The following is a 21,344-nucleotide window of genomic DNA, read 5'->3' on the forward strand; positions in this document are numbered from 1 at the left end:
TATTCTATATTAATCATGATGAAGGGTTCACACTAAAAATGTTTCAATTTATCTAGATGAAGGGTTAGGCCTGAAATGTTGACTGTCTATTTCTACCATGGATGCTGTCTGATCTGCTACATTTCTCCAGAAATTCTTCCCATGATTTACTGGCCCATGAGTTCATTTGTTTTAAGAGTGAAGGTGAGCAGTGCCTCCTTCCTGTGGTCAATGGGGGGTGTTGGCACATTGACCACTGTGCCAGCACCATTCCCTCTAAGCTGTGCGCATGCAGAAAGGAATCCGCTGTACGCCCATTTGTGCATGTGTGTGCGTGTACATGGAGGGTTTGTGCACGTGTACAGCTCAGAGGGAACACTAACAACAGCCCCCTGCCCCCCCACCTCTGCCACACATGGTCAGATCCTGCCTTCTAGAGCCCCTGCCCCTTTACATCACTGTGGCTTGTCTATAAGGTGGAGACCATTCCAAACGGCCACTGGTCATCTCTGCGAGCAGTTGAACCAGGCTATGCCAAGAAAGTGAAAATCGCCTGCTTTATGTTGACAGCGTTCAGACAAAGATAAAATCAAACTAATTGCAGATGCTGAAAACTGAAGGCAAAAACAGAAAACTACTGGAAGCACCCAGCAGGTCAGCCTGCATCTGTGGGAGGTCATTATAAGACCCTTCATCAGGATGGTTGGTTCACTGTTTCCCTTCCACCAGATGCAACCTGACCAAGTTCCAGCTTTTTGTGTTTGTTGTTGAGATGGAGGTTGGTTTGGACAAGTATACCAACGGCTGGGGATGGAGGGTGATACTTGGCTAATCATTTCTCTGTTTGGTTTTCTGACAGGTCTATAAGTTATTCACAGTGACTAAAGGCGGCAGCCAATGACCGTGAAGATGGGCCGCTTTGAACGCATGAGGAATGTAACGATCACCTTCAGTGTTCTGATTTCAGTAAGTGAACTCCTGGGAAAATCTGCCTTACGGACAAGCAATGCAAATGCCTTGTTTCAGGGAGGTCCTGGGGCTGGGCACTGCGGAGTCAGAATAAAATCTCCATTTACCAGTCCCATCCAGTCACTGCCTCTTGGTCTAGTTAACATTAAAGGACAGATTTGTTGAACAAAAGCTTGTAGTATAAGAGCTCAGAGCATCATATAATTGTCACTCTTTTAGTGTTCCCTGGCTGCATTCCATCCAACGCAGGTGCAACAATATCTCATGCTCACCAAAGACTGAACGATGTGGACCCAGCAACAAGATTAGCACATTGGTTAGCACAACTCTATTATAGCACCACCAACACGGTTTTAAATCTAGCACTGCCTGTATGTCCTCCTTGTGTCTCCATTGGTTTCCTTTGGGTGCTCTGGTTTCCTCCCACCTTTTAAAATATATAGAGGTTGTAGGTTAATTGGGGTATTTGGGCAGCATGAGCTTGTGGGCCAGATAGGCCTGTTACTGTGCTCTATGTCTATGTGTATGTCTGATGCTCTGTTTAGAGGGAATCCCTTCAGGGTGGCAGAATGCTGGCTCACAGGCATCGCTCATGCCACCCATGTTAGACTCCAACTGTTGAAGGAGAGGTGACGCAAGCTTGGCGTGGGGTGGGACTTCATCTTCCATCGCAGTAGGAGGAGCAGGGAAAGGCATGCAGGATAGAACTACCGGGAGGAGGTTGCATCACATACCTCATGCTTGGTCATAGCTGAAGGAGTGATCACTCCCCATGGCTGTGTGGGCAGGGATGACTGCAAAGAGTTCTCATGGAGTGGGTCTGGCCTTTGCATTGAGGCCATCTTCCATGGTCGCCATTTAAGGTGAATGGCACCATTTACATTTAAAATTTATATTTATACATATAGCACGGTAACAGGCCATTTCGGCCCACGAGTCAGTGCTGCCCAATTAACCACTCCCTTGGTACGTTTCGAGGAAACTGGAGAGACCAGGGAAAACCCACACAGATACGATGAGAACGTACAAACTCCATACAGACAGTGCGGGATTCGAACCCTGGTCCCGATCGCTGGCATTGTAAAGGCGCTGCGCTAACCACTACGCCAACCATGCCTCCCCACGAATGGCACCACTTAACATGAATGCTGGCAATATGAAGCTGAGGTGGTATGTGGTTTCACCAACAGTCATTGTCTTTGCACTCATTCTGTAGCCTGCCCCTCAGATAGCCAATACCATCAGTCTGGTTCATTAGGGAGAGTTGGACATCATCTCAGGTGCAGTGCCAGGTAAGTATAACTCCCCAGGAACTGAACAGGATTCCGGCGGAGGTGGTTTGCTCCAGTCAAGGCCAAGTGATCCTATAGACAAGGGGACTCTTCGAAGGTCACCAGCCATACCATATCCAAACTCAGGCAGCCCCGCTAGTGCTGTGGAACAGCCAGATCTCAATGGGCAGGAGTTGGAGCTGAACTTTGGTTGGAGGAAGCACTCACACATTGGCAGGGTCAACTCCAGAACAATGAGAGGTCATTTCAGCTAAGCCCTATATACCTATCTATAAAACAATATGTGTGTATTGTTTTTAAAGTCACTTTTATCATGGGTGCTGTAACATCCTATTTAATAAATAATCACCACTGTTGGAGGTTTTATATATCATCCCATCTGTGTTTTAACTCCTTCCTTAACTCCATCCATACTGATCCCCGAAGCTGACAGCCTCCCTTACTTTTGCATGAGATTCCTCTTTTCTAACAATACCACTCCACCTCCTTCCTCTTCTCTAAACATTGGATGCCTCTGCTCACTCAGTTCCCATTCCAGACCACCCTGCAGCTATGTCTCTATAATCACAGAATGGTGCATGCATTTACATCTATTTGCATGTTTATTTTCTTGGCCTTATTGTGAATTCTCCACGCACTGCAGAACAACGCCTCCAGCTTGACTTTTTAATATCTTTAGTTACTGTAGCATTAGCTTATACGATATCCCATCCCCTGCCCTGTTTAGTTCTCACCCTTGACTTCAATTCCTTCCACTTTTGCTTCTCTTTTGTTCCTGCCTTTCACTTGTTCCTCCTCCTCTGGCTTCCCCAGTCAGGTTCCCATTTCCCCTGAGTTTAAATCCTCCCCCAATAACATCCAGATTTCAGTAACATCGAACAGGCATGATTCATACTCTCCATTGTCCGTGTCGCCATGCAGGGGATGCAGGATATAGAACATGAGTAGGCAGAATACACCATTTAGCTTGGAAGGTAGGAAGGGCCCTTACACTGAAGAGGACATAAAAGGACGCAGAAAGGCTGGAAAGGCGAGCTGGACATAAAAGTGATTCAATATTCCTGGTCCAGACGAAAGGCATCTTGTGATGTTGAGAGAAGATTGAAAGGAATTTTATGAGGTCTTAGCCCTTATCTCCCAAGCAGCTATGGATACAGGAATGATACCTGGCAATTGGAAAATTTCAAATGTTGCCCCCTTTCCTCAAGACAAAACTGTTATGAGCCAACTTAATAAATGTTGTAGATGAAGTTAAAGTTTCAGTTCCCTGTCGAATCACTGCCCTCTCTCAGCAAATTAACCACTTGATTCAGAATTAAGACAGTTCCAATTCATTCACTGAACGAGTAATTTGTCCATTGGAACTGCAGGTTGGGCTGATCATACGTGTTTTATTGTGTTGCAGCTGAGTGGATGCGCCCTGGTTGCCATAGCATGCTCAGTGTTGCTTTACGCCACAGGACCAGGAGGCCTTACCTCAATCAGTAACGTGATCCTCATTGGGACAATCTATGCCATAGCTTTGTCTGCTGTGCTACTTGTTCTTGGGATACTCGGAGGCATCGCCGCCTTCCGGGAGAGCAGATGTCTTCTCATGCTTGTAAGTGCATCCTTCCTGAGGTGTTACCCTTTTTAAATCCTTTGTCTTTGGAGCTGGGTGGAAGGATAATATTAACAATTACAATTTTATTATCATATACATTGTACAATGTAGCGCCATACCAACATTTGTAGTTATTGCAGCCGAGCAGGTACTTCACTAAAAGATGATAATAGTATACATAATTTGAATTAAAAAGAGACAATAAATATAAGAGAGAGAGATAGATTATATTCACAGTTTTCTGAGAAATAAAAGTGATTGTGCAATGGTGGAGATGGTCCTTTTATGGAGTTGGAGCCGTTCCTGATTAGTGTAACAAGGGGAGATTCAAGAGCCTGATAGCTGTTGGAAAGAAACTGTTCTTGAATTAGAGGTGCTGGTCTTCAGACTTCTGTTCCTTCTTCCCAAAATTAGCAGTGAGAAGAGGTTCTGAGCAGGGTGATGGGAGTCCTTTCTGATGTTGGCAGCCTTCTTGAGGCAGTGCCTCACATCATAGGTGTATCTAGGGTATGTCAGCCAGGGCATTTGAAGGGGAACACCACTGTTCTCACCTCACCCACCCAATATCAAACTCCTGAGTCCCGAGCTCAACAAAGAATCCCATTTGATAAAAGAACTTCAAGGTATGGGTGACAGGTTCTTTAATGACACTGTCACATTTTGCTTTCTGATGGAAATCCCTGCTCCTGCTGGGATCCTGAGGTCCTGTTCCTGCTGGGAGACCGAACATCCCTGCTGCTCTCAGGAGCTGGGAGCCCGAGGTCCCTACTCCTGATGGGAGACCGAACATCCCTGCTACTTTCGGGAGCCCGAGGTCCCCACTTCAGCTGGGAGCCCAACCTCCCTGCACTCGCTGGGACCCTGAGTTTCCTGATCCTGGTGGGAGCCCAAATTCCCTGTACCTGCCGGGAGCCTGAGGTCCACGCACCTGCCAGGAGCCCAAGGTCCCTGCTCCTGCCGGGAGCCCAACTTCCCTGCACCTACCGGGAGCCCAACTTCTCTGCACCTGCTGGGAGCCCAACTTCCCTGCACCTGCCGGGAGCCCAAGGTCCCCGCTCCTGCTGGGAGCCCGATGTCCTTGCTTCTGCTACGTCATCCAAAAACCAGAGAAATCAACGTTTCAGAAGTTCAAGAAATATTTCCCCAGACTTTTTGGAAAGTTTCTCTCTCACTCTTAGATTTTGTCCTGGTGGATATATTGGGCCTGGTCCCGACCGTTTTGGATAATTGGAGTTGTATTGTATATTAGCTCTATTCTCTAATATTAGTCAATTTTCTGGGTATAAGTTGAATCTATATAAAAGTGAACTTTTTTTTTACCTTTGAATGGTTCTATATCAAGTTATGTTAATTTTCCTTTTAAGATTGTAGAAAGCCAATTTACCTATTTTGGTATTACAATCACTAGCAGCTACAAACATCTTTTTTAGCTTAAATTATCTTTATCGAGATGGCTCTTGATGGTTGGTTGTATTTTTACGAGTTCAAAGGACCCCAAAACCCAGCAGCAATAGACATTCACCAAGACAAGTGGCTTTCAAAACAAAAGTTATTTTTAATCAACTTCAAACATGAAAATAGAATCAAACATTAACTTAACTCTACACTTAACTATCCCAAATTAACCCCCTTCTAATTCTAAGTGCACGTGTATGTAATGTGTGTGTGTGTGTGTGTGTGTGTGTGTGTGTGTGTGTGTGTGTGTGTGTGTGTGTGTGTGTGTGTGTGTGTGCGTGTGGTGTGTGTGTGTGTGTGTGTGTGTTTGTGTGTGTTTGTGTGTGTGTGTGTGTGTGGATTTAAGAAAAGTTCTTTGGTTCACAGTTCAATCTCATTTCTCTTTCTTCCAAGTTCTCTGGATACAGACAATTCTTATACTGTGCACAGAATTTAACATGTATAAATTTCATCAGGCTTCGTGCTTGAAAGGTAAATGTTTACCGCTCAGGAAGGTTCTTGTAGGGTTTTCAGAGAGAGATATTTGTTGCTCAAGGATTTCCACAACTGAGGTACCATCACTAGTCACCTCAGGGTCTCGCTGATGAAACTTGCCCCATCAGGGTCTTCCAGATGGTAACCTCTTTCTTCAAGCTACCACAGAGTTCCATTCCTTCCTCTATTTTAAGAGAAACATCAGACAGATAGCACTTCCAGCTGTTAGAAATTAAAGTACCTTTAAAGAAATTGCTCGAGACAAAAATTGAGAACAAAGAACATTTATTACTACAACAATGCAAAGTTGGGTGCTTCCCCTTACCCTGGGAATACACACACACACTGGGGCTCACCCAACTTTTATACAGTTGATTTCAGTGTAGGAATACCCTCCCCCTTACATTCTTCTGCCTCCTGCTGGAGAGGTTTGGCATTAGGCAATCCTGCCTGCCTACGTGCAATTTCAGTATACTTGGAGAACCAGGGGGGGTATCCTGTCGGTGTCCCTTCATGTCATTGTCCTTATTCACACCTTCCTGATTCTCGGGGCTACAGTCTCTTGATATGCAGAGTTGACTCATTCTATCTAGGGTTGGCTAATTTCATATGTATAAATCTGTGTATGGTTAGCTAATTAGAAATGTATGACTTGGTACTTCTGTCCAGGGCTAGGAGACCCTTATCTGATCCAGACTACCTCAACTTCCTACATTCTATTGTACCTTACCATTCCTTATCTTAGTCCTATGGTCTTGTCACAAAGACTAGAAGATTCTTATGTTAATCATGCTGACTCTGCTTTCCTGCATCCTAAGCCCCAAGCTTATCCTGTTTGAACTGGTTACAGCCATTTTACTGATGAACTTTAGTTTCTTCCATGTTCATAATTTTAGGTCAATTTTCCCATCTCTCACAATCCTCACTTTTCTTTTAGATCAGTAATACTGATCTTTCACCATGATCAGTGTTACTGATCTTTGGTTACTAGTGTCAGTGTGACTGATCCCCCCCCCCCCTCCTCACTTTTCTTTTAGATCAGTAATACTGATCTTTCAAGTGTAAGGTGTAGTTTTACCCAGCTGGTCAATAACTGAATTGTAATGTCTGTGTAAAGTCTTTAGGTAGGGGAGCACCATGAAGGTCAGAGTAGCGAGTCCAGCTGCTTATTAGGGTTGCGAGTCAGGCTCCAGTTCTCAGTAAAGAGTCTAGTCCAGCCCACACGTTGAAACATTGAAGCAGTGTCTTTGAACCACCCGACTTTTGTAAGCGTTGTCCTGACGAAGTCTGTGAGAGACGCTGCCTTCAGCAGCGAACGAGTAGCAGTCTGTGAGAAGCGCTGCCTTCAGCAGCGAACGAGTAGCAGTAGTCAGGCGGTTCTGTTGAATTGTGGCTAGTATCTGATGTCCTCTTCAGCCCCGAACCCTAGGGCCACCGATCTCCGAAGGCTGTTTGGAGCCTGATATTAAAGTGTCAAGCAGCTCACGTTGTTGGTAACTGGTGCTCCCCTTCACGGGGTGATGAAAAGTGACCAAGCTGGGGAGGGGATTGTTTCTTGTGATTTAACTGTGTGTTGCAGCTTGTCTGCTAACATTAGCATATGTATCATTGAACTTGTGAGTTGCAGCCTGTCTGTGTACATTAGCATATGTGTCAACTCTCTCTCTCTCTGCTACATGTACAATCCTGACTACCATTCTGTCTGTCTTTGTCCCACCATGTCCTTTGTGCTATCGCCTCAAAACTCTTGTCTCTAATACCTGTGTAGGCTAAGATACAAATTAAATGTACTCCACTAAAGCTGTTCAGTTCCCCTGGTCCGTATTGGAATCCCTTGTATCCCACTATGACTATACATTAAATCTATGCCCTGTCTACATTCTAAAGGAGCACAATTGTAACCTCTGCTGCCCCTATTCCAGGGGGACTTAAAACATTAACGAACAATATTCCAAAAAATGAGTAAAACAACAATGAAAGTAAAACCCATTGAAAGCAGCAATAAAATATAACAATAACTGAATAAACAACAATAAATGTAAAGCTCATTGAAAACAGCAATAAAATACAACAATAACTGAATAAACCACAAAAAATGTAAAGCTCATTGAAAACAGCAATAAAATACAACAATAACTGAATAAACCACAATAAATGTAAAGCTCATTGAAAACAGCAATAAAATACAACAATAACTGAATAAAGCACAATAAATGTAAAGCTCATTGAAAACAGCAATAAAATACAACAATAACTGAATAAACCATTAAAGAAACGAAAAAAAATGTTAAATTACGGCACTTTGTAACAATCTGACTTTCCTTTGTGTTAGTGTAAAAATTGTAAAATGAAACACAAACCATATTTGCATGGGTTTTGAATATGTTAGACCTTATTAAAATGCAGTTGGAGCTGCTTGTCTGTATGGGGCACAACCCTCCAATTTGTTAGAGTGAGTACATAACAGACATTGCAGCACAAGAGCCCCTGCAAGAGAACTTGAAACATATTCAACCTTTAGTTCTGCCTTAAGTAAAATGCCTTGTGCCACAGCTCACAGGAGCTGGCCTTATTTAAAACAGTCTGTAAAACAGGCACCAAAAAAAGTTAAAAGATGTTCTTATGAAGATTGCACACACAATAATTTAAGTACAGGCTAGTTTCTATTATATTCCACTTAAAAGTTCTGCTGCATGAATCCTGGAGCTTGTGGAGTCATTATTGAATCAAGAAATATTGGTGCCATGCCAATCTCATTCTAACATGCCAATTTCTCCAGTCCTTAAGTCAAGATGTACTGAATAGCATCCGGTACAAGATCTGTGAGTTCTTAATGATATTATTATTCTTATGCACCCAATTGTTCTGAACGATGCCACCAATTTAAATCATATTCCACCTATTGCAGTACTCACACAGCACCATAGACCAGTTCGCAGGTTTATTTCTCCATTAAGCTGAATCCACTTGCGCAGGGTTTACCTCCGTGATCATTTACAATGTAACTTCCGCACTACCGGATTTAAATATAAACCTGATGAATGGGGAAAGTTATCATGAATTAAATAACAGCGGCAATACAGAGAAATTGTGCTGAGGCATTAATTTCACTCCAGAGGAAAATGCACCAGAGAAATGATTAAACTTATAGGAATCCCCATAGGAATCCCCAGAGGTATCTTTATTCTCCAGAGGTGGGTGATCTTTAAACTCACGGAACTTGACTGCTGAATGTGTAGAAGAAATGTATTAAATGTGTTGATAGGGCTCCATACCTCTAACTGCAAGACAAGAGCCTGAAGCCTCAATTTCAAGTGCCACAGTGCACTTAAAGGGACATGCACACTCCTGCTTCAACTGGCTGAACCAGCCACTTTATACATCAGATCCTTTCTTTATCTTACATACACTTAAAATAAGACGTGTAGAACTCACCCTATTTGCGCAAACATTTCTCCCTGCAAATGTTATAACATCACAACTCTCAGGTACTCCCTGTGCAAAATCACATTTGAATACAATTTATTTCATAAATTGGAATTAACTGGTAGTTAAATTCGCTCATTCTACAGTATTGATAAACGATCCTTTATGACATTTAAATTTTAGCATGAATTTTAATCAATAATGGTCAGTGACTGAAGTGGGAAGTCGTGATTTATGAAATTATCTCTGGTCTCTACTCTCCCACTCCCTGCACTTCTCCCAACATTCAGGAGCTGGCACACAGTCCCTGCCTTTTTCCATGTTACTCATCTACTATTACTTTAACTGCTTGCATCAAAATGTTAGCCTTTGCTTTCTGCTTATCCTCAGATGTCTGGACAAATGCTTTTTGTGTGATCTGTAGAAGCTGGGTTATTCCCTGCTCATGCCAATTTTCTGTCTTTTGTAATTTTCTCCTAATGTCTGGGGCTGAGTTGGTAACAAAACCTGTTAGTACCAATTGTTCCCCTGCTGGGGATTCTATGTCGAGACCCCCATATTGTATATATATTTGGTCCCAAAAATTGGTCTAACTGTTCGGCACATCCCTGGGGATCTTCTATCAGGGAGGTCAGTTCTTTCTTAAAGTTACACACTTCAGTACTGGTCAGGGGCACATTTACGAAACCGAGACCCTCTCCCATGGGAACTTCCCGCAGTGGTCTCATCCAATTGGTTTCTTAGCTTATTAGGTCTGGGTTCCTGCTCCCTGGGAAATGAATCAAAGGGTTCTGCCCTTTCTTCCTGAGGAGTCTCACGCTGTTCTGAATTAAAGTTACCTCTCTCTCCTGTCAACAGAGGTGGTAATCGAGTGCTTTGTGAGCAAGTTATCATACCACTCCTGCTCTCTTCTCTCTTCTCTAGTGGTGGGGGAGGTGGGGAAGGTGCAGAAGGGTAGGTCATAGGAGGGGAAGGAAAGATAGGAGCCGGCATAGGAGGAACATAAGGTGGAGGGAGGGAATGTAACACATCCCAACCCTGTGATTCAGGGACAAAAGGTTCCTCCTCTCTCTTATCCCTGAATTCTTTCTCATTCAAAACCAGCTGTTCAATGGATCCTTGAGCCAGCAGGCTGCATATTCCCTGCTCTCAACATTGTCTTTCTGGTTTTGATAGAGCCATAGGTTCAAAGCTTTACACATCCATTCATCCTCGGATCCGAATTTTGGCCAGTACACGGAGCTCCCTTTAACCGGGTATTTAACCCATTCAATACAACAATACCTGACCATTGTCAGTTTGTCTTTACCACGGGTCTTTCCTGTGCCCCACTCAGATAACATCAACCCAAGCGGGCTGTACGTAGCTATCTGGTGGTCACGTCCTGTGTCAGGACTCTCTTCTTTACTGCCCGTTATTCCCATGCTTAGAAACAAGTAAAATACCTGACCGTCGTCAGTTTCTCTTTACCACGGGTCTTTCCTGTGCCCCACTCAGATAACATCAACCCAAGCGGGCTGTACGTAGCTATCTGGTGGTCACGTCCTGTGTCAGGACTCTCATCTCTACTGCCCGCTATTCCCATGCTTAGGAACAAGTAAAATACTCTTACCGAGTTCTGGCAGTACTGCTCTAGCGCGCGTCCTTCCGCCGTTTGTTCTCAATGCCTCTTCTCGGATATCACTCGCTTCTTCCACTGACCAGCCACCCGTCGCCCGTGAGTCCAGCTGAATCAGCCGGGGTGCACCTACTCTCGTCGTCGGGGTACTCTGTCAGTGGAGGGAGTGTGATCCCGGACGAGCCCCCATTTGTTAGAAATTAAAGTACCTTTAAAGAAATTGCTCGAGACAAAAATTGAGAACAAAGAACATTTATTACTACAACAATGCAAAGTTGGGTGCTTCCCCTTACCCTGGGAATACACACACACACTGGGGCTCACCCAACTTTTATACAGTTGATTTCAGTGTAGGAATACCCTCCCCCTTACATTCTTCTGCCTCCTGCTGGAGAGGTTTGGCATTAGGCAATCCTGCCTGCCTACGTGCAATTTCAGTATACTTGGAGAACCGGGGGGGTATCCTGTCGGTGTCCCTTCATGTCATTGTCCTTATTCACACCTTCCTGATTCTCGGGGCTACAGTCTCTTGATATGCAGAGTTGACTCATTCTATCTAGGGTTGGCTAATTTCATATGTATAAATCTGTGTATGGTTAGCTAATTAGAAATGTATGACTTGGTACTTCTGTCCAGGGCTAGGAGACCCTTATCTGATCCAGACTACCTCAACTTCCTACATTCTATTGTACCTTACCATTCCTTATCTTAGTCCTATGGTCTTGTCACAAAGACTAGAAGATTCTTATGTTAATCATGCTGACTCTGCTTTCCTGCATCCTAAGCCCCAAGCTTATCCTGTTTGAACTGGTTACAGCCATTTTACTGATGAACTTTAGTTTCTTCCATGTTCATAATTTTAGGTCAATTTTCCCATCTCTCACACAGCCATCTACTGCTCTGGAACTTGCTTTCATCAGTTTCAAACAGTTTTCCGTGGATTGCACTTTTCAGTTACTTGTCAGTGTCCCACACACTGACTGAGCTGTTAACTCTCTCTCTTCCAACTGAAATGCCAAAGAGAGCATGTGACTCATGCCTTGCAAAACCCCACTTTCCTGAGCAAAACAACAGGAGTTCTTTCTTCTGCTCCCATCTGTTGTTAGATAAACAAAATCCAGGAGTGACCTTTCTATGAGCACTTTGCAGAAAGGGTACTGATAGACAGCATGACTCCAGCAAGACAATGGTCAAGTATTTTATGATGTTAGTTCAATTAACACCTACTTGTGAAAGGTGCTTACATTCTCCAGAGATCCTGCAATGTGAATTCTTCAGTCTTTCAAATAAGATCTGTTTTAAAATGTGTGAATGTATGTGACCTACTCTAAATCTTATAAATTCTACACAAATATTAATATTGTTACAGTATTAATTCTATTAAAATGAACATCTTACCTAAATTTTTGTACCTTTTTCATCTATATCCATTTTTATTCCTAATTTTTTTTACCTCACTTGATTCATTTATATCTTCTTACATATGGCAGGGGAAACATTCCCAATCTTCCCAATTTTAGATTATACAATAGGGTAGTCCCTACACATAAGTTAATTCTTTTGTTACATTTGGATGATTTGGTTGACTGTCCTTCATGGATAGAAATGGAATTGAAGAATACTAATACAAGGAATACTAATTTGTTAGCAATTTTAGGGTCCTGTTAACCTCCTTTTATATAAAATAACTAATAATCCAATAATTAAACATACTTAGAGAATATGGATGCAATATAGAAGGTGTTTTGGATTTCAGAATTTTACCCTTGCCAGTCCCATTATATCTAATCACCTTTTTTTAACCTCCTTTGCAGAGCACAGTTTTTAATGATTGGCATAGATTTGGTATTAAACATTTCAAGGACCTTTTTAGTCATAATATTTTTGCTTCTTTTGAACAATTTGTGGCAAAATTTAACTTACCAGATACACATTTGTTTAGATATTTACAAGTTGGACATTTTGCTCAATCTCAGATTCCTGCTTTTCAGCAAATTCCTGAGGCAGATATTTTTTCAAACTTTATTTAAAGATAGAAAAAACATAACATACAGTCCAATAATCATCAAAAATTTATTTTACTAATCTATATAAAAGACAAAAAAGACAAAAAAATAAAATTAAAAAAACCCAGACCCATCCTGCCACCTCTTCTGCCAGCTCCCTTAAGGGGAGCTAAAAATATAAATTACATACAAAAAAAATTATAAATGTTAAGAACAATTCAAAGTATATTTAAATGCATATATTCCAAATACGGAGACCATTTGCTAACAAAAAAGAATAATTATCATGTAAATTATAGGTAATTTTTTCCATAACAATACAAATTTTCAATTTATTATGTCAACGTGTATATTAATCTCTGTATTGTCTTTCCAAATACTCACAACACATTTACGCCCTACTGATAACACCAAATGTACAAAAGCAATTAGAATTTTATGCAAACCTAATCCCCTCAACAAAATCAAATTACCCAGCAAGAAAATTGTTGGGTCTAATGGTAATGTAAAGTTATACAATTTTTCCAAAATCACTTTGAACTTTAACACAAGTTCAAACAGCAAAGTTCCAATACATGAATCACATCTAAAACATAAGTCTGAATTAGTAAATCCATATTTTTTAGTTTCTCCGGAGTCAAATATAATTGATGTAAAAAAATTATAATTAACCATTCCATATCTTACATTAGTCAATTTAATTACATTGTCCTGACACATATCCGCCCAATCATCTTCAGGAAAAATAAACACTAAATCACTCTCCCATTTAAGTTTAGATTTATCCCAATCCGGTTTATCCATATTATCTTGTAACAAATTGTACATAACTGAAATATAACCCTTCTTTGGTACAGAGGAAATCAACAACTCAAATCTCAACAAAGTAGGTAAATTCACCTCTCTACCATAATTATCCTTTACCAAGGCTCTAATTTGGTAATACACAAACAAAGAATTTACAGATATATTAAATCTCTCTCTCAAATGATTAAAAGAAAGAAGTTGTCCCTCTTCAAAACAACCCTGTATTGCCTTTATACCCTTAAAATCCCAACTCTTTAAATAATTATTAAACATTGAAAAAGAAATAAGTTGGTTATTATACAATGGAGTTAAAATTGATAATTTATCTTTTGATCCCAAAATCCTACTTTTTTAAAAATCCAGATCTTTAACAAATGTTTCAATACTGGCATATTATATTCCTGTAACAAATTCAAGTTCCAATGAAATATAAATTCATGTACCTGAACCTCAGAAATGCATGCCATTTCCACCTTAGCCCAGCTAGGAGGTTGATCTAGATCCATCAACCTGCTAATATACTTCAACTGGGCCACTTCATAATAATTTTGAAAATGTGGTAACTGAAATCCACCTAACACATATTTCCATGTAAGTTTATACAATGCCACTCGAGCTAATTTACCTTTCCATAAAAACTCCTGCACTACCTTATTTAAATCTTGAAAAAAACCTTTTGAAAGTAAACAAGGTATTGACTGAAATAAATATTGAATTTGGGAAAAATATTCATTTTAATTGACCCTACCAATCAAAGTCAATGGAAGATCTTTCAACTTAATCAAATCTGCTTTAATCCATTTTAATATAGGCACATAATTTAACTGATACAATGACTGATAATTAACATCTACAAGCACACCTAAATATTTAATTTTATTTGTCCATCTTAATTTTGTAATATTTTTAAATTCTGAATAATCTCCTATTCCAACTGGTAAAATTTCACTTTCATCCCAATTAACTTTATATCCTGACAGTTCTCCAAATTTCGACAAATACTCTTGTAACTGCTTCAACGACCGTTCCGGTTCTGTCAAATATATCAATACATCATCTGCAATAAATTGATCTTATATTCTTCATTCATAGCCTTCATCCCTCTAATTTCATCATTTTGCCTAATAGTCTGAGCTAATGGTTCAATAGCCAACGCATATAAGGCTGGTGACAATGGACAGCCCTGCCAAGATGAATGAGTCAACTTAAAGGTAAAGAAATCTGAACATTTGTCCCCATCCTAGCAATCGGGTTCGTATATAAAGCTTTAACCCAACCAATTAAAAAAGGGCCAAATTTAAACTTTTATAATACCTTAAATAAAAAATCTCACTCAACCCTATCAAAAGTCTTTTCTGCATCTAGTGTAAGGTTGGTTAGGCTGCTTTCGGAATGCATTGACCAAAGTAATTAATCGAAGAATATTATCTGATGCATTTCTGTTCTTAATAAAACCTGTTTGATCAGTATGTATCAACTTAGGTAAGTATGTAGCAAGTCTATTAGCTAATACCTTGTCTATAATTTTATAATCTACATTTAATAAAGAAATAGGTCTATATGAAGACACTTTTAATGGAACTCTATCTTTTTTTGGAATAACAGTTATTAAAGCATTTGAACAAGATTCCAGCAACTTCTGTTTTTCAGTAATTTGTTTTAACACATCTCCAAATACATTAGATAAATCATCATAAAAAAATTTATAAAATACTGCAGGAATTCCATCATCCCCTGGGGACTTTCCATTTGGCATTTCCTGTATAGCTTCCTTAATTTCAAAATCTGTAAATGGAGATTCCAATTCATGAATATCTTTCTTATCTAGTACCGGCAATGTTAATTTAAATAAATAAGATCCAATAGAACCATTATCCTGCTTCCCCTCATAAGTATATTATTTTTGATAGAATGAATAAATCTGATCATTAATTTCCTGAGGCTTATAAGTAATTATTGAATTCTTTTTAACAGCATTAATAATCCGAGATGTCTGTTCAGCTTTCATTTGCCAAGCAAGAACCTTATGAGCTCTTTCTCCCAACTCATAATAGCATTGTTTAGTTCAATTAATTAAATACTTGAACTGATAAGTTTGTAAAGTATTATAACGTAATTTCAATTTCGCTAATGCAGCTTTATTTTATCTTCGGTCACATCCTTCTAAAAATCTTTCTCTAACTCAGCAATCTGGTTTTCCAACTTTAAACTTTCTGCCATATGTTGTTTCTTAACTTTCGTAGAATAACTAATAACCTGTCCCCTCAAATAAGCTTTTAACACATCCCTCACTACAAAATTAATATTCTCAGTCAAAAGTAACAATTGCATTAAACCTCCATCTATACGACGAACGTACCACTTCGGAACTTTCACAAGAAAAAAGTAATAATGAATGGTCTGATAGAACTCTACTTTTATATTCAACTTGCAGTGCTCTACCCTGTAGGTGTGCTGATACCAAAAAAAAATTAATCCTAGAAAACTAACTATGTCGTGATGAATGAAACAAAAATCTTTCTCTGTAGGATTAACCTTCCTCCAAACATCGACCAGATTTAAATCTTTCATCAATGCTTTAATATGTATTTCCATATACTCTTCAGATTTCTATCCAATAAAGGTTCCAAAACACAATTAAAATCTCCACCAACTAAAATATTTTCAATAGCTTGAGTAAACAATAAAAAAAGCTTCTGAAATAAACCACTCATCTTCTATATTAGGTGCATAAGGATTACGCAAAGTCCAAGATTCAGCAAAAATTTTGCAATTCACCTATAAAACTCTACCTAGATTTCCCTCTGAAGATTCCAATTCAAATGATAATTTTTTATGAATCAAAATTGGTACTCCTCTTGCCTTAGAATTAAAAGAAGAAAAAAACACACGTCCAACCCAATCACTTTTCAATTTCAAATGTTCCTTTTCAGTCAAATGTGTTTCTTGTAAAAAGGCCATGTCAATTTTCATTTTTTAATATAAGCCAATACCCACTTTCGCTTAATTGTATTATTTAATCCCTGAACGTTAAAAGTTGCAAAATTCAAAGTAGACATTTTTACTAACTATGAATATATTTACACTCAATAAAATAATTCTCCTCTTTATAATCCTTCAAAAACACAAAAAAACCCAGCCCTCAGTTAAAAAAAAATTTAAACCCCCCCCAAAAAATACACCCAAAAGTAGTAACACCCTAAAAATCTGGGTGTGGTAAGCCCACTAGTGGCAGATGACAGTCAAAGCTTTTAGTGTCATCCACCATTCCCCCCCCAGCTAGATATACATTCATTATGTAATTAAAAACAATCAAATATAGTAAATATATTCAACCCAATGATTTCACGCCCAATGATTGTTCCAGATCTTCAATGTCAAGAAGACTTCATGCCAGTTCTTCTTTCTTTCCATTTTTACCATTCTTTCCATACCCATTCCCATTTCCATTTACCGTCCTCTTAGGATGGTGAAGACCGCCCATTTCTTCGCAATTCTGGCAATGAATTAGCAAAAACCAAGGCATCGTGATCTACTAAAAAAATTAAGATTGAAAGTTTCCGTAAAAAACCTTCAAAATTGCAGGATAATGAAAAGCAAACTTATAGTCCTTTCACCATAAAAATTCTTTAGCTGAAATAAATTCCCACCTTCTTCTAATAACCTCTTAACTCAAATTGGCATTAAAAAAACTATTATTTTGAATCATCAACGGGGTTTGACTCTGTTGTGCTTTCTGTACCGCGATTCATAGAATCATTTCTGATATGTTTGTCCTGGAAGTGGTTTTTTCCTCAATGCTCTATGAGCCCGATCCAGTTCCAAACCTTCAGGAAAAAGCACTTTACCTAGTACCTCTGGGATCCAATCTTTAAAAAATTTTATTGGATCAGAACCTTCAAAGTCCTCTGGAAAACCAACTATTTTCACGTTAATTCTCCGGCTTTGATTTTCCAATGAATCAATCTTCATCAATAAATCCCTTCTTTGAATCCCCCAATCTACAAAAGAACATTCTATTTTTCCACTTTTTCTTTAATGCATTCCACCTGATTTTGACATTCAGAAAAGGGTGTTTCAATTTTTTTTTATGTTATCTTGTACAATATCAACAGATTTTATGCATCTGTCAATATCACTTAACTACAGTCATTTCTTGTTTCATAGTTGACATTTCTTCACACTAAGTATTTATTTTTGTTTTCACCTCCATAAATCCTTGGGTCATTTGAGTTGACATTTGTTTTGACATATTATCTGTTTGAAAAGCAATCCCTTCCAAAACAGTAAATACTGAGTCCAATCCAGATTCCATAGCCACTTTTTGAGGTTTACCTTCTTGAACTGCAGGCTCCTCCTCCTCCTGGGCAAATTCAAATAAGATAAGTTCCTCTTCTCCTTCAGTGACCATAGGTCCTTTGACTGTGCGGCTGTAGGTCTGGACAACCGACGCCGGCACCCCGACTTCATCAGGGCATCGGCGCTCGGTCTCTCCCACAGCCCACACTTTTTCCAGTAGATCATGGACCCGGGATGCTCCTCGCATGCCCAGCAGAACCACCGGATGCACAGGAGATTCCTCCGACGCTACACTGCGCACCCCCGTGTCACCCAGCAATGTTGCGGGCTCATGGACCCCTTTGTCGGTCAGGCTGCCCTGCGCGCATGGCTTCACATGCGCGTAGGTCAGCTATGACTGAACTCACCAAAGTGCCTGCGCCATCTTGCGACTGCAGGATCGGCGCTGAGGTTAAGCTTGAACAGGCAGGCATCCTCTGAGGTTTGGAGACTCCCAACAATGACTCCATGGATTCAGCTGTACAGGTAGGCCACAGATCATCTATACTTTTATATGGTAATTTCTTATGAAGTTGGGTTTTAGATTTCTTCACATTGGTAGCCATGATGAATCACTGCTATTCAAAAAACTGTAAATATTATTTTTAACCAGTTTTATATTTTTAAAAATCGGGTATTTAATAATCCAGCTGGGGAAAGGTGGAACACACGTCTTGCTTAACTTTTGGATTTTCAACTTTCTCACAAAGGTTTAATATTTCTTATTTATAATAATTTACTTGATTTAAGATCAGCCTCGTTAGTTAAGATCAAGAGTGATCGGATACAGGATTTGAATCTTTCATTTTATGACAAGGTTTGGGATTCCATTTGTAATTTGATTTATATTACTTCCCTTTGTGCATGGCATTGTGTAGTGCAATTTAAAGTGGCCCATATCTAAAGCTAAATTACTTCACTTTTATTCTGATATAAATCCTCTATGTGACAAATGTAAAATTGCGGAGGCTTCTTGGCTCATGTTCTGGTTTTTCCCTAGTCTAGAAAAAATTTGGAAAGATATTCTTCAAACTCTTTTGGAGATTCTTAAGGTTAAATTGGAATATTGCCCTTTAATTGCCACTGTTTGGATTATATTTTTTTAAAAACTTTATTTAAAAGATTTTTAAACAACTTACAATCAAACATAACAGAAAAAAACCCATTTATATATATAACCCTCCCCACCCACCCACCCCTTCAGCCAGCCCCCTTAAGAGGAACCAAATATAAAAATAAAACATAGAATATGTGCAATATTTCAAAGTATTTCCAAATTCATACATTCCAAATAGGAAGACCACATTTTAACAAAAAAGGAATAATTATCATGCAAGTTGCATGTAATTTTTTCCTTAGTAATACAAGTTCTCAATTCATTATGCCAACACGCTATATTAATCTCCACATTATCTTTCCAAGTGCTAGCTATACATTTTCGTGCTACAGTCAACACTAAGCGTACAAATGCAATTTGAAACTTATCCAACTCCAATCCCTTCAAAGAGACCATCTATAGCCCAACAAAAAAAATCAATGGGTCTAATGGTAATTTAATTTTTAATAATTTTTCCAAAACCCACCTAATTCCTTCCCAAAATGGTTGTACTTTAACACAAGACCAAATAGCATGTAAAAATGTTCCATTACATAATCTACATCTAAAACAAGAGTCCGAATTACTAAACCTATATTTTTTCAGCTTCTCTGGAGTCAAATATAACTGATGTAAAAAATTGTAATTAACCATTCCATACCTTACATTCGTCAATTTAGATACATTTTCATGACACATAACTTCCCAATTCTCTTGATGGATAATATAAGTTAAATCACTTTCCCATTTAGTCCTAGATTTCTCCCATTCTGGTTTATCCATACTTTTTTGTAACAATTGATATATATCTGAAATATAACCTTTCTTTGGTATAGAGGAAACCAAAGATTTAAATTTCATCAACATAGGTAAATTCATCTCTTTACCATAATTATCTTTTATCAGAGCTCTGAGTTCATAATACACAAATAAAGAATTTACAAATATATCAAATTTCTCCCTCAATTGATTAAAAGAAAGAAACTGACTTTCTTCAAAACAGTCCTGAACTATCATTATACCCTGAGAATCTTCTTCTTTGGCTTGGCTTCGCGGACGAAGATTTATGGAGGGGGTAAAATGTCCACATCAGCTGCAGGCTCGTTTGTGGCTGACAAGTCCAATGCGGGACAGGCAGACACGGTTGCAGCGGTTGCAGGGGAAAATTGGTTGGTTGGGGTTGGGTGTTGGGTTATTGAACGTTGAAAAAGAAATACGCTGATTATGATATAATGGGGTTATATAATGGGATGATTTACCCTTTGATCCTAAAACCATATTTATTTTAACCCATATCTTTAACAAGTGTTTTAATATTGGCATATTACATTCCTGCAATAAGTTCATATTCCACTTAAATATAAACTGGTGTACATCAACTTCAGAAATAAAAGCCATTTCCACCTTCGCCCAACTCAGGGGTTGGTCAATATCCATCAATCTACTGACAAATTTCAACTGAGCAGCTTCATAATAATTTTGAAAATGAGGTAACTGAAGTCCACCTAATGCATATTTCCATGTAAGCTTATGCAAAGCTACTCGTGCTAATTTTCCCTTCCAGAAAAATTCCCGAACTGCCCTGTTCAAATCCTGAAAAAAGCACTTTGAAAGTAAACATGGTATCGATTGAAATAGATATTGGATTCGAGGAAAAACATTCATTTTAATACAATTTACTCGACCAATTAATGTTAATGGAAGATCTTTCCATTTAATTAAATCAATTTTAATCCTTTTTAATAAAGGAACATAATTTAATTTATATAAAGACTGATAATCTGCATTTACTATTACTCCTAGATATTTAATTCTATCTGATCATTTTAATTTTATAATATTTTTACATTCTGAATAATCTCCTTCCCCAACTGGCAATATTTCACTCTTATCACAGTTTACCTTGTATACAGATAACTCCCCAAATTTCAACAAATAATCTTGTAAATATTTCAAAGACTGCTCCCGGTCTGTCAAATACACCAACACATCATCCACAAATAAATTAATCTTATATTCAACATCTGCAATTCTCATCCATTTAATCTTATCATTCTGTTGTATTTTCTGAGCTAACAGTTCAATAGCCAATACAAACAAGGCAGGTGATAATGGACAACCTTGCTGAGTCGATCGTGTTAATTTAAATGGTAAAGAAGTTTGACCATTTGTCATCACCCTAGCAATTGGATTTTTATATAAAGCCTTAATCCAACCAATAAAATAAGGGCCAAAATTAAACTTCTCTAACACCTTAAATAAAAAATTTCATTCAACCCTA

General features: G+C 38.9%; 1 protein-coding gene across 5 annotated transcripts in view; it reads left to right on the forward strand.

The window, feature by feature from the left end:
• LOC138741411 (tetraspanin-18-like) overlaps positions 1 to 21,344 on the forward strand; it is a 74,351-nt gene that overhangs the window by 24,377 nt on the left and 28,630 nt on the right. For all 5 annotated transcript variants that reach the window (XM_069895462.1, XM_069895473.1, XM_069895492.1 and 2 more), the window contains 2 exons: positions 839 to 945; positions 3,646 to 3,840. In XM_069895462.1, the coding sequence (XP_069751563.1) occupies positions 877 to 945; positions 3,646 to 3,840 (264 nt within the window). In that variant the 5' untranslated portion in view covers positions 839 to 876. The remainder of the gene's footprint in view (positions 1 to 838; positions 946 to 3,645; positions 3,841 to 21,344) is intronic.

The sequence above is a fragment of the Narcine bancroftii genome, chromosome 1 (assembly GCF_036971445.1).
Source record: "Narcine bancroftii isolate sNarBan1 chromosome 1, sNarBan1.hap1, whole genome shotgun sequence".
In the NCBI taxonomy this organism is placed as follows: Eukaryota; Metazoa; Chordata; class Chondrichthyes; order Torpediniformes; family Narcinidae; genus Narcine; species Narcine bancroftii.